At 50.8% G+C, this 12,886-nt stretch overlaps 1 protein-coding gene across 1 annotated transcript in view; it reads right to left on the bottom strand.

Annotated features, from left to right (window-relative positions):
- Positions 1 to 3: 3 nt before the first annotated feature.
- Positions 4 to 12,886, bottom strand: part of srrt (serrate RNA effector molecule homolog (Arabidopsis)) — a 69,718-nt gene continuing 56,835 nt past the window's right edge. The window contains 4 exon segments of the mRNA XM_087982906.1: positions 4 to 295; positions 7,032 to 7,125; positions 10,408 to 10,497; positions 11,779 to 11,944. Coding sequence (XP_087839032.1) covers positions 220 to 295; positions 7,032 to 7,125; positions 10,408 to 10,497; positions 11,779 to 11,944 — 426 coding nt within the window. The 3' untranslated portion in view covers positions 4 to 219.

Below are 12,886 nucleotides of genomic sequence, written 5' to 3'. Positions count from 1 at the left end.
GGGTAACCAGCCTGTAAAGAGTTCCTTTTATTTCAAGTTCTTCAGCAGAACACATTACATCACAGTTTCAGTATGGGTTAGCGCCTCCGGGGAAAACAGAAAACTCTACGTTACAACATCCCGTCTGTCTGGACAAAATACTGGCAACCTTACGAAAAATTCTTTAACTTAACAAAGAACAAAATGCTCTGGTCGATTGTTCAGCCTAATTAGGAACACTTAAAAAAAGTCCACATCCTCTGGAGCGTCCAGGTCTCTGTATTCTACAATGTTTCTGGGATCTCCTCTCAGCATCCTGCAAGACAACAACAGGAGGTGTCAAGTATGTTCTGTGGGGGAGCTCAGCGATGGACCAACAGAATCCCTACATCCCTCTGTCCCTCAGTCAGACGGACCATCACCACCTGTGTCTGCCCTCACCTTCGGTCAAGGTTACCACTGGGAATCTTTGTTGGGGGTGACAGCCCCCTTGCCAGGGCAGAACTGTGTGGGTGTGGGTGGGTGGGAGGGAGGGAGGGGAGACAGAGAGTTAGAGATAAGTGTTTCCCAGTTCGGGTGGGTCCCAATAGCCTGTGGTTACCCTCTGGAATCTCCCCCAGCAATGACAGACTGAAGTGACAGTTGAAGGTGTACAAACAGTCCTGAGCAGGAACTGCAGGAAGGGAGGTCTCCAGATGGGGAGACACAATGGTGGGGAGTCAACATGCAGCAGAGTCAAATACAGACACAGGGAGGGAGAGAGGACAGAACAGCAGGAAGCACAAACAGCAACTTCATACCTTCCACCAACAACATGTCAACAGCCAGTGCCACCCCAACCCCAACTGAGTTCCTGCCTTATCTTGCTCCATCTGTGTTCTCTAGGTTTTGCCCCCAAACCCCTCGGTGCGTTCCCCGAGGGAGGGCCTGCCCTTCTTCAGCAGAACACATTACATCACAGTTTCAGCATGGGTTAGCGCCTCCAGGGAAAACAGAAAACTCTACGTTACAACATACCGTCTGTCTGGACAAAATACTGGCAACCTTACCTCGATTCCCACTTCGGGCAACTGTCTGCATGGAGTTTGCACATTCTCCCTGTGTCTGTGTGGGTTTCATCCCACAATCCAAAGGGAGGGCCTGCCCTTCGAAAGTGAATTTGGGGCGATGTTTAAATGCTTAGGGAAAGATTGTTCAAGCACAAGCCTGGAGTATGGATTTGAAACGTACAGCATGTTCAATCTTCTCCCAGACTGGCTAACTCACTCTCCTTTCTCCATTAACAGATCCAATTCCCGTTGGAAATCCCTGACTGAGCCCGCCTGGCCCAGCACAACACATTCCCGATTCTGACCGCTCACTGAGTGAGGAACATTCCTTCCTCATCTCGCTGTTGTTGCTTTGACCCGTGCCCCGGTTCCCAATCCCTCCCCCACAGTGAGAACCGTCTCTCCCTACCCACTCTGGCCCTGATAGTGACCACCTCAATCAAATCTCCCTTTGGAGAATACATCCAACGATCCCAAACTATCCAGGGAGCTGCTGTCTTCCCACACCAGGAACCAGGATTCTGCGCTGCACTCTTTCCAATGCTTTCACATCCTCCATAAAGTGGCGGTCCCAGATCTGGGCACAATAGCCTCCAGCTGAGGTCTAACTAGAGTCTTATACACATTCAGAGGAAGGTCCCTACTCTTCTCCATGACTTGGCACGGTGGCTCAGTGGTTGGCACTGCAGCCTCACAGCGCCAGAGACTCAGGCTCGATTCCCACTTCGGGCAACTGTCTGCATGGAGTTTGCACATTCTCTCTGTGTCTGTGTGGGTTTCATCCCACAATCCAAAGATGTGCAGGTTAGGGTGGGTTGGCCATGGGAAATTGTCCCATAGTGTCCAGGGATGTGCAGGTTAGGGTGGGTTGGCCATGGGAAATTGTCCCATAGTGCCCAGGGATGTGCAGGTTAGGGTGGGTTGGCCATGGGGAACTATCCCATAGTGCCCAGGGATGTTCAGGTTAGGGTGGATTGGCCATGGGAAATTGTCCCATAGTGTCCAGGGATGTGCAGGTTAGGGTAGATTGGCCATGGGGAACTATCCCATAGTGCCCAGGGATGTGCAGGTTAGGGTGGATTGGCCATGGGAAATTGTCCCATAGTGTCCAGGGATGTGCAGGTTAGGGTGGGTTGGCCATGGGAAATTGTCCCATAGTGCCCAGGGATGTGCAGGTTAGGGTAGGTTGGCCATGGGAAATTGTCCCATAGTGCCCAGGGATGTGCAGGTTAGGGTGGGTTGGCCATGGGAAATTGTCCCATAGTGCCCAGGGATGTGCAGGTTAGGGTGGGTTGACCATGGGAAATGCAGGGTTCCGGGGATAGGAAAAGGGGGATGGGTCTGGGCGAGATGCTCTTCAGAAGGGGTGTGTGGACCTGACGGGCCAAATGCCTTGTACAACTCTGTTGATAATGGTCAGGATTGGTCATGATTTAGTAATCACTCTCTCAGCCTGTCCACCATCAAACACTTATTCACATGTAGGCCCAGGCCCCTAGGATCCTGCACTCATTGCTTTATTATTGGCTTGTTCAGTTATTCCCACTAAAGTGAATCCCTTTACATTCCTACAGGTACTTTAGGGATCAGGGAATGGGGTAATTCCAACCTCATCGGGAGGCAGCTCTGTACAAGGCAATTACAACAACAACTTGCATTAATAAAGCACCTTTTAACATAACAAATGACCAAAGGGGCTTCACTGATTAAACATTATCGGACATCATACCGCACAAGGAAAGATGAACCACAGATAACCAGCAGCTTGGTCAAAGAGATCAGATTTAAGAGGAGTTTTAAACAAGGAGACAGAGGGTTCAGAGAGGGAGAGTCAGAGCTCAGGCAGCTGAAGGCAACACCCCCAATGGTGGAGCGATGGGAATTGGGGGATGGTCGAAGGGCTGGAATTGGAGGGGATTACAAAGATAGGGAGGGGGTGTAGGGGCTGGAGGGGGTTACAGAGATAGGGAGGGGGTGTAGGGGCTGGAGGAGGTTACAGAGATAGGGAGGGGGCGTAGGGGCTGGAGGGGGTTACAGAGATAGGGAGGGGGGGAGGGGGTGTAGGGGCCGGAGGGGGTTACAGAGATAGGGAGGGGGTGTAGGGGCTGGAGGGGGTTACAGAGATAGGGAGGGGGGGAGGGGGTGTAGGGGCCGGAGGGGGTTACAGAGATAGGGAGGGGGTGTGGGGAGGGAGGGGGTTACAGAGATAGGGAGGGGTGTAGGGGCTGGAGGAGGTTACAGAGATAGGGAGGGGGTGTAGGGGCCGGAGGGGGTTACAGAGATAGGGAGGGGGGGAGGGGGTGTAGGGGCCGGAGGGGGTTACAGAGATAGGGAGGGGGTGTGGGGAGGGAGGGGTTTACAGAGATAGGGAGGGGGTGTAGGGGCTGGAGGGGGTTACAGAGATAGGGAGGGAATGTAGGGGCCGGAGGGGGTACAGGGATAGGGAGGGAGTGTAGGGGCTGGAGGGGGTTACAGAGATAGGGAGGGGGTGTATGGGGTGTAGAGTGGGAGGGGGTGTAGGGGGAGGGGGGTTACAGCGATAGTTTTCGGTTGCAGTTCTTCTGGATTGAACGCTCTCAGTAACGGGGGGGGGGTGACAGGTGAAAGGACATCGTATGTTTCTGGACAGAGGTCAAAGGTGAAGCTCTAATGCAGCCGAACATTTTTCAGTTGCTGCTGAAAGGCTAAGGGATTGTCAGAGAATCCAGGAGGATACAGATAGTCTGGAGAGTTGGGCGGAAAGGTGGCAGATGGATTTCAATCCAGACAAATGTGAGGTGCTGCATTTAGGCAAGTCTAATTTTAGAGCGAATTATACAATGAATGGAAAAGCCTTGGGAAAGGTTGATGGGCAGAGAGATCTGGGAGTGCAGGTCCATTGTACCCTGAAGGTTGCTGCACAGGTGGATAGAGTGGTCAAGAAGGCATATAGTACACTTGCCTTCATTGGACGGGGTACTGAGTACAAGAGCTGGCAAGTCATGTTAACATTGTACAGGACATTGGTTCGACCGCATTTAGAATACTGTGTACAGTTCTGGTCGCCACATTACCAAAAGGATGGGGACGCTTTGGAGAGGGTGCAGAGAAGGTTTACGAGGATGTTACCTGGTATGGAAGGTGCTAGATATGAAGAGAGATTGTGTAGGTTAGGATTGTTGTCATTAGAAAAAGGAGATTGAGGGGGGACCAGATTGAGGTTTATAAAATCATGAAGGGTATAGACAGGGTGGATAGAGACAAGCTTTTTCCCAGGGTGAGGGATTCAATAACGAGAGGTCACGCTTTCAAGGTGAGAGGTGGAAAGTTTAAGGGGGATACACGCGGCAAGTACTTCACACAGAGGGTGGTGGGCGTTTGGAACGCGTTGCCAGCAGAGGTGGTAGAGGCAGGCACGGTCGATTCATTTAAGATGCATCTGGACAGATGCATGAGTCGGTGGGGAGCAGAGGGAGACAAATGCTTAGGAATTGGGCGACAGGTTTAGACAGTAGATTTGGGTTGGCTCAGGCTTGGAGGGCCGAAGGGTCTATTCCTGGGCTGGAAATTTTCTTTGTTCTTTGGTGAGAGGTTGCTCACAATAAGGCAAGGGTAAGCACTTGGCGGTGGGGTGGAGGCAGATGGGTACCCACACCCTGGCATTGATATAGCACTGTCCCTACTCTTGGGGCCTGTCTGGAGCCTGGACAAATTCCAGCTAAATCAGTACAAACATGGAGATAAGAAAAAACTCCTTCGACTCGGAGCAATACGGGGTAGGCATGTGTGTGCAGGCCAGGACCAAGCTGATGAGAAGCAGCACAGAACACGCAAACCAAAGCCCGTTGCTTCCCGACCGTCCAGGCGATATTTCAGCATTGGCAACAGGGAGACTGGGAGAGAGGGTTCTCTCTCGTAAACCCGGGAAATGCTCCAAACACTCAGCCACAGAGCCCAGTGCAATCATTCAAACTCAGGCTGTAATCTCTGGGAGTCAAAACGAGTGGTGCTGGAAAAGCAAAGCAGGTCAGGCAGCATCCGAGGAGCAGGAACATCGACGTTTCGGGCAAAAGCCCTTCATCTGGAATGAGGGGGAGACCCATGGAAGCTGAGAGATAAATGGGAGGGGGAGGTAGGGCTGGGGAAAAGTTAACTGGGAATGAGGTAGGTTGATGAAGATGGGGCAGAAGGTGATACATTGGAGAGGAGGGTGGAGGGACAGGTGGGAAGGAAGGTGGACAGGTCATGAGGGTGGTCCTGAGTTGGAAGTTTGAAACTGGGATAAGGTGGGGGGTGGGGAAATTAGGAATCGGGTGAAATCCATATTGATCCTGTGTGGTTGGAGGTGAAGTGTTCTTCCTCCAGGCATCAGGTGGTTAGGGAGTGGTGATGGAGGAAGCCCAGGACGTGCATGTCCTCGGCGAAGTGGGAGGGGGAGTTGGCAGTGGGGTTGGTTTGTGTGTACGTCTGTAATCTCTGTGAAGAGCATCACCAGCTAACTGTGAAACATGCTGCGAGCCATTCAGAACCGATCGATACCAAGATTAAAGTGACTGAGTGCAAGGTAGGAGGAAGACTTGTGTTATCTGGAAACCATGAACTTGCTGCAACAGGACATCCTGTACACATTGTAAATCTGATAGCAACTTTCAACATACAGTAAAACCAACAAAAACTTAGCAAAGCTAAACACGGAATCACTACAGCTCATGTTGACAGATCAACTTTGATACCCAGCGAGATCGGAGTATGTAGCCCATCCCAGGCATCGATCCAAATGGTCAAGTCCCCAAGGGGAATGAATAACCTTAACATCCGATGGTCAGTGAATCCCCCACGACCAACATTAACCAGAAACTTAACCAGACTTGCCATATAAATACAACAGCAGGTCAGAGACTCGGAACCCTGCGGTGGGGAACTCACCTCCTGACTCCCCCAAAGGTCAGGAGGCTGAGGGAATACTCCCCACTTGCCCCTGGATGGGGGCAGCTCCAACAACACTCAAGAAGCTCGACACCACCCAGGGACAAAGCAGCCCCCGCTTGATTGGCCCCACACCCACAAACATCCCCTCCCTCCCTCCCCCACCGACGCTCAGTAGTAGCAGTGTGGACCATCTACAAGATACACTGCAGAAACTCACCAAAGATCCTCAGGCAGCACCTTCCAAACCCACGGCCACTTCCATCCAGAAGGACAAGGGGCAGCAGGTACATGGGAACCCCACCCCCTGCAAGTTCCCCTCCGAGCCCCTCACTATCCCGACTTGGGAATATATCACCGTTCCCTCAGTGTGGCTGGGTCAGAATCCTGGGATTCCCTCCCTCAGGGACACTGTGGGTCTACCCTACGGCACATGGACTGCAGCGGGTCAAGAAGGCAGCTCACCCCCCACCTTCTCAAGGGGCAACTAGGGATAGCCCAGCCATAGACCCCCACAGCCCATGAATAAATTAAAAATGACTCAATGCAAGATTGGTAGTTCAGGAAAGGGGGGGGGGGGGTGGAGAGAGAGATAGAGAGAAAATTCCCCTTTATGAAATATTGTCTCTGCAGATGCCCTAAGAGTTGCTTCCAAGATTTCAGAGAGAAATGATTCTTGCAACAAGTTGGCATGAAGGAAAAAATATACTTTTGGAAAAATGTAGACTTGGGAAAAATGGAACAGGGAGTAAGCTGTGGGTGGATTAATGTTGACACGGTGCATTGATACAGCACACCCATGCATGTGCCACGCTGCTGAGCGGGCAGACAGATCAAACAAAGCCACGAGCGGTTTCAGGACAGCCAGCTAAAGGCTTGGTCGCTGAGATAGCTTTTCAGGAGAGAGGTGCCTAGTTTTTGATAAAGGGTGCAGTGTACAAGAGGCCAGAAACTGAGGAGTGTAGGGATCTTGGGAGAGTTTCCGGGATCAAACGTGGCTGTAGAGAAAACAAGGGATGAGGTTTTGGAAGGACATGCAGGTCAGAGAACACGGAGGGCTTCAGTTTCAAACGGTTGCTGTCAAACGTCAATACAGACCTGTTCCTGGGCTTCCCTGGGTAGCCTCCCTGCCCTCGGTATGCATCGTAGGCTCCACGGCCACCATACTGAGGAGGAGGATAGGCTGGTCCAGCTGTAGGGGGAGAAAACAACGCAACAGAGTCAACAAATTCCTGTCAAACACCATCACGCTCACAGCAACATAAATATTAGGCCATTCGGCCCCACACGTCAGCCGTCATTTCCTAAGATCACTGCAGATCTGGCTGTGAGTTTCCTGTCTGCCCTCCACTGTTACCAGAGTCCAGGCCAGTTAGCGACAGAGAAACTGAGGCACCTCGCGCTCCTTCCCGGAGAGGAGCTTGTTGGTTTTCTCAGTCCCTCACCCCACACCCAGTATCACAGCTTTCCCATGACCTTTGTAACCCACCTGCACAGGACACATGGAGGATTTGAACACGGACAGTGTGACCCAGTGGTGCACATGAGAACCAATTTAGATATGCTCAGATAATTAACAGCCACCACCAATCTCTCTTAAATACAGTCCACCATTAACAACCTGACTCCCTCTTTACGCCATTCTCAAATGTACTCAATGACACGCTCTCCAATGTTCTTCCATAGGTTGACAATCCTTCGGAAAACAAAACTGTCTCCACATCTCTGTCCAAAATGGGAGACCATTTAGTTTTCAGTTGTCTCCCACCGTTCTGCACCCTCCAGGGTCCCTCCTGGTAAATCCTTACAGGATCTTACACATTTCAGAAAGATCACGTCATTGTTTGAAGGCCCAATAAACATGGCATGGCCGTTTAAAAGCACATCCTCTATCCTTTCTGAAATAAGAACATTTAAACTGTACACAGTAGGCCAGATATGGCTCCTTCAAATTCCCTGGCTAGCAAAACCGTCCAGTTTTATATTCCAAAGACTCTCAACCCTCAGGGAAACATATTTCCTCATCGTTGCTTGAGGCTGGTGCCCCCTGATTTTTAAACAATGTCTTCTCCACATCCATCCGGTCAACATCCCTCAGGATCTTGGATGTTTCAGTAAAGTCACTCAAACCCTTCGGCACTCCAGAGGATAAAGTCTGAGCTGGTCTATCTTCCCTCTGACAGAAATTCACTCATCGCAGGTATTACCCTCAAACATTTTCTGAACTGCGTCCAATGCGTTCACATTCTTCTGCAGGTTAGATATGTACCAAATGAAAGGAACCTTCCCTGACTTTGGAAAATTAAGACCACCATAGCTCAGTGACTACTTCTTTTAAAACCCATCAGGACCTGGGCACAAGTCCACGCACAGCTCCAGTAATGGACACGGTATTACTTTCCTGGTTATTGTAATTCTGAGGCTCCACCACACATTCCATTCCTGATCTATATTTATCTCCGGGATGCTTCTTACACATTCTATTGGAGACCAATTCAAAACATCGCATCATTTCATCCGTGTTAGATACAGAGTAAAGCTTCCTCTACACTGTCCCCCATCAAACACTCCCAGGACAGGGACAGCTCAGGGTTAGATACAGAGTAAAGCTCCCTCTACACTGTCCCCCATCAAACACTCCCAGGAACAGGGACAGCACGGGGTTAGATACAGAGTAAAGCTCCCTCTACACTGTCCCCCATCAAACACTCCCAGGAACAGGGACAGCACAGGGTTAGATACAGAGTAAAGCTCCCTCTACACTGTCCCCCCATCAAACACTCCCAGGAACAGGGACAGCACAGGGTTAGATACAGAGTAAAGCTCCCTCTACACTGTCCCCCATCAAACACTCCCAGGAACAGGGACAGCACGGGGTTAGATACAGAGTAAAGCTCCCTCTACATTGTCCCCCAATCAAACACTCCCAGGATAGAGACAGCACAGGGTTAGATACAGAGTAAAGCTCCCTCTACACTGTCCCCCCCCATCAACCACTCCCAGGGTAGAGACAGCACGGGGTCAGATACAGAGGAAAGCTCCCTCTACATTGTCCCCCAATCAAACACTCCCAGGACAGAGACAGCACGGGGTTAGATAGAGAGTAAAGCTCCCTCTACACTGTCCCCCTTCAAACACTCCCAGGGACAGGGACAACACGGGGTTAGATACAGAGTAAAGCTCCCTCTACACTGTCCCCCCATCAAACACTCCCAGGACAGGGACAGCTCGGGGTTAGATACAGACTAAAGCTCCTTCTACTCTGTCCCCCCATCAAACACTCCCAGGACAGTCACAGCACGGGGTTAGATAAATAAAGCTTTCTCAAAAACATTGATGGTTGGGACTTTCTTTCACAAATATCTCTTGGGTAAAAATATTAAGGAGAACGAAAGCAGCCTGTGGGTGAGGATGGAAAGCAGTCATGTTGCTGAATAATATACTGCAATGCCCAGCGTCCTGACAGTTGACTGTGCAACCTGTAAGAGAGATTACAGTGCCCTGTAAAAACATCCGGGCGTGACACCACACTGGGCCCCAGTCATCCTGGGCAACGCCGCCAAGTGAAAAGGAAGGTTAAGATCCTACAATGCGCCAGTCCCTTCTCCCCTCCACCTCAATGCCAGCTGAATTCCACAAGGCTTGGTGAAAGCTGAGTGGAAACATTTTCACCCCCCACCCCCAGAAATTGCAGAAGGGTTTGTCTGAATTTGTGGTTTAGGAAATACAACTAAAGGAAGTCAGATTAGGTCAAAATGATTTGGTCTCTTTAACTTCCGTCTGTTTTCTTCTGAAGCAGTCTTCAAATCTGTCTCACACTCCGAGAAATGATTGATAAAGCAAAGTGCAGCTTTCAGGTTCCAACTGACTCTCAGCTGGAACACCACCATGGTACGTGGACAGCAATTTCTCTGATAGAACGGGGAGTATGGCTTAAGCAGACTATTTCCACACAGGGTCCCCACAGCAACACTGATGCCCCTATCCACCCCAGTCGGGGCAGGGAGAAAGCTCAAGCACCCCGATAAATTGGAAGGGATTGAAGGGACACATCTAAATGGATCACAATGTGGAGGTGCTGGGGTTGGACTGGGGTGGGTAGAGCTAACAATCACACAACGCCACTATAACCTCGCGTTGTGGGATTATTTTAATGGATCATGCCAGAGCGTGTGAAGAGTGTGTAACTTGCTCCCCCAGAGAATCACTGAGCTGAACAGCGTTGATACCACTGGAGGAGCACGTGTGATGAATGTACAAAGAAGGGGAGGCCAAGCTAAGAGGCTGGGGTGAAGAGGGAAGGGTGGGAGGAGGCTGGAAAGAGGGTGTAAAGCTGAAAGGCCAGCACGGACCGGATGGGCTGAACGACCAGCCTGGTGTCCTGCTGTAAATATGAAGTAACTGCGTTGTCCAAAGTTGCAGTAACTTCCTGTGGCTCAGCAAGCAAGGGCCAATCTGGTTTTGGAGAGCTTACCTGCAAATCCCATCACGGGGGGGCGCGGCTGGCCAAACCCAAGCAAGCCTTGGGGAGAATGGTGAGGATAACCCATAGCTGGGTTCAAACCTGGAAGACAAACACAACAGGGCTGCTTCATTCGGGCACAATACACAGCATCCCCACCCCACATCAGAGTTTCACAACACACCCGAAACACAGACTCAAACACCACGATGACAGCATAGCAAAGATTCAACAGCGATAGTAAACCGGGTACTGCCACATCAAATATCTAACCCCGGCCATCCCTGGAAGGGTTTGATGGGGGACAGTGTAGAGGGAGCTTTACTCTGTATCTAACCCCGTACTGTCCCTGTCCTGGAAGGGTTTGATGGGGGGGTCAGTGTAGAGGGAGATTTACTCTGTATCTAACCCCGTGCTGTCCCTGTCCCTGGGAGTGTTTGATGGGGGACAGTGTAGAGAGAGCTTTACTCTGTATCTAACCCCGTGCTGTCCCTGTCCCTGGGAGTGTTTGATGGGGGACAGTGTAGAGAGAGCTTTACTCTGTATCTAACCCCGTGCTGTCCCTGTCCTGGGAGTGTTTGATGGGGGACAGTGTAGAGGGAGCTTTACTCTGTATCTAACCCCGTGCTGTCCCTGTCCTGGGAGTGTTTGATGGGGGGACAGTGTAGAGAGAGCTTTACTCTGTATCTAACCCCGTGCTGTCCCTGGGAGTGTTTGATGAGGGACAGTGTTGAGGGAGCTTTACCCTGTATCTAACCCCGGCCATCCCTGTCCTGGAAGGGTTTGATGGGGGGACAGTGTAGAGAGAGCTTTACTCTGTATCTAACCCCGTGCTGTCCCTGTCCCTGGGAGTGTTTGATGGGGGGACAGTGTAGAGAGAGCTTTACTCTGTATCTAACCCCGTGCTGTCCCTGTCCCTGGGAGTGTTTGATGGGGGGACAGTGTAGAGAGAGCTTTACTCTGTATCTAACCCCGTGTTGTCCCTGTCCTGGGAGTGTTTGATGGGGGGACAGTGTAGAGAGAGCTTTACTCTGTATCTAACCCCGTGCTGTCCCTGTCCCTGGGAGTGTTTGATGGGGGGACAGTGTAGAGGGAGCTTTACTCTGTATCTAACCATGTGCTGTCCCTGTCCAGGGAGGGTTTGATGGAGGGATAGTGTTGAGGGAGCTTTACTCTATACCTAACACCGAGCTGTCCCTGTCCTGGGAGTGTTCGTTAGGGGGACAGTGTAGAGGGAGCTTTACTCTATACCTAACCCCGTGCTGTCCCTGTCCTGGGAGTGTTCGTTAGGGGGACAGTGTCGAGGGATAGGCTGATGCTACCCCTCACCGATGAAGCTGAGCTGTGAAAGAGTACAGATGCCGATATTTGTGAGGAACTCACCAAGTGGCTGGGCTCCTGGTGCTGGTGGCTGATTGGATTTAATCTCTGGCAGGGCCGGTCTCTTTGCGTCCATGAGGAAGTGGTTGAAAAAGGAGACCTCCTTTTTAACCTCTTCAATCTTCTCGCTGTGCTTGTTGAAGATGTGTTTCCGAACAAACTCTGGTCCCTGAAGTGAAACGCAGATGGTGAAACACTGCAGGATAATCAGACAGCAAAGACACAATCCAACAAACCAAAGGCTCAACGCTGAGGCATCAGCAACTACCCAGATTCAACTTTAGCTTTTCCACACAGAAACACTGGAGGGCGGAGAAGGATGGGTTAGTAAATGTGTGGAAGATACTAAGCTGTGATAGTGCTGAAGGATGTTGGAGGTTACGGAGGGACATAGATCAGCTGCAGAGCTGGGCTGAGAGGTGGCAAATGGAGTTTAATGCGGAAAAGTGTGAGGTGATTCACTTTGGAAGGAGTAACTGGAATGCAGAGTACTGGGTGAATGGTAACATTCTTGGTCGTGTGGATGAACAGAGAGATCTCGGTGTTCAGGTACATAGATCCCTGAAAGTTGCCACCCCCAGGTTGATTGTTAAGAAGGCGGACAGTGTGTTAGCCATTACTGGGAGAGGGATTGAGTTTCAGAGCCACGAGGTCATGCTGCAGCTGGACAAAACTCTGGTGTGGCCGCAATATAAGGCCTTATGAGGAAAGGCTAAGGGAACTGGGCTGTTTTCGTTAGAGAGAAGAAGGTTGAGAGGTGATTTAGTGAGACATATCAGATAATCAGAGGGTTAGATAGGGTGGACAGGGAGAGCCTTTTTCCTGGGATGGTGATGGCTAACACGAGGAGACATAACTTTAAATTGACGGTGATAGATACAGGACAGATGTCAGAGGTAGTTTCTTTACTCAGAGAGTAGTAGGGGTGTGGAATGCACTGGCTGTAACAGTAGGAGACTCGCCAACTTTAAGGGCATTTACATGGTCATTGGATAAACATGGATGGGAATGGGATAGTATAGGTTCGATGGGCTTCAGATTGGTTCCACAGGTCGGCACAACATCGAGGGCCGAAGGGCCTGTACTGCGCTGGAATGTTCTATAAGGGCCT

This window comes from Chiloscyllium plagiosum, unplaced genomic scaffold, assembly GCF_037043375.1.
Source record: "Chiloscyllium plagiosum isolate Xiang-an unplaced genomic scaffold, Cpla_swu_hap1 HiC_scaffold_44, whole genome shotgun sequence".
In the NCBI taxonomy this organism is placed as follows: Eukaryota; Metazoa; Chordata; class Chondrichthyes; order Orectolobiformes; family Hemiscylliidae; genus Chiloscyllium; species Chiloscyllium plagiosum.
The sequence above is the reverse complement of the archived record's forward strand: the minus strand, read 5'-3'. Positions and strand labels throughout refer to the sequence as shown.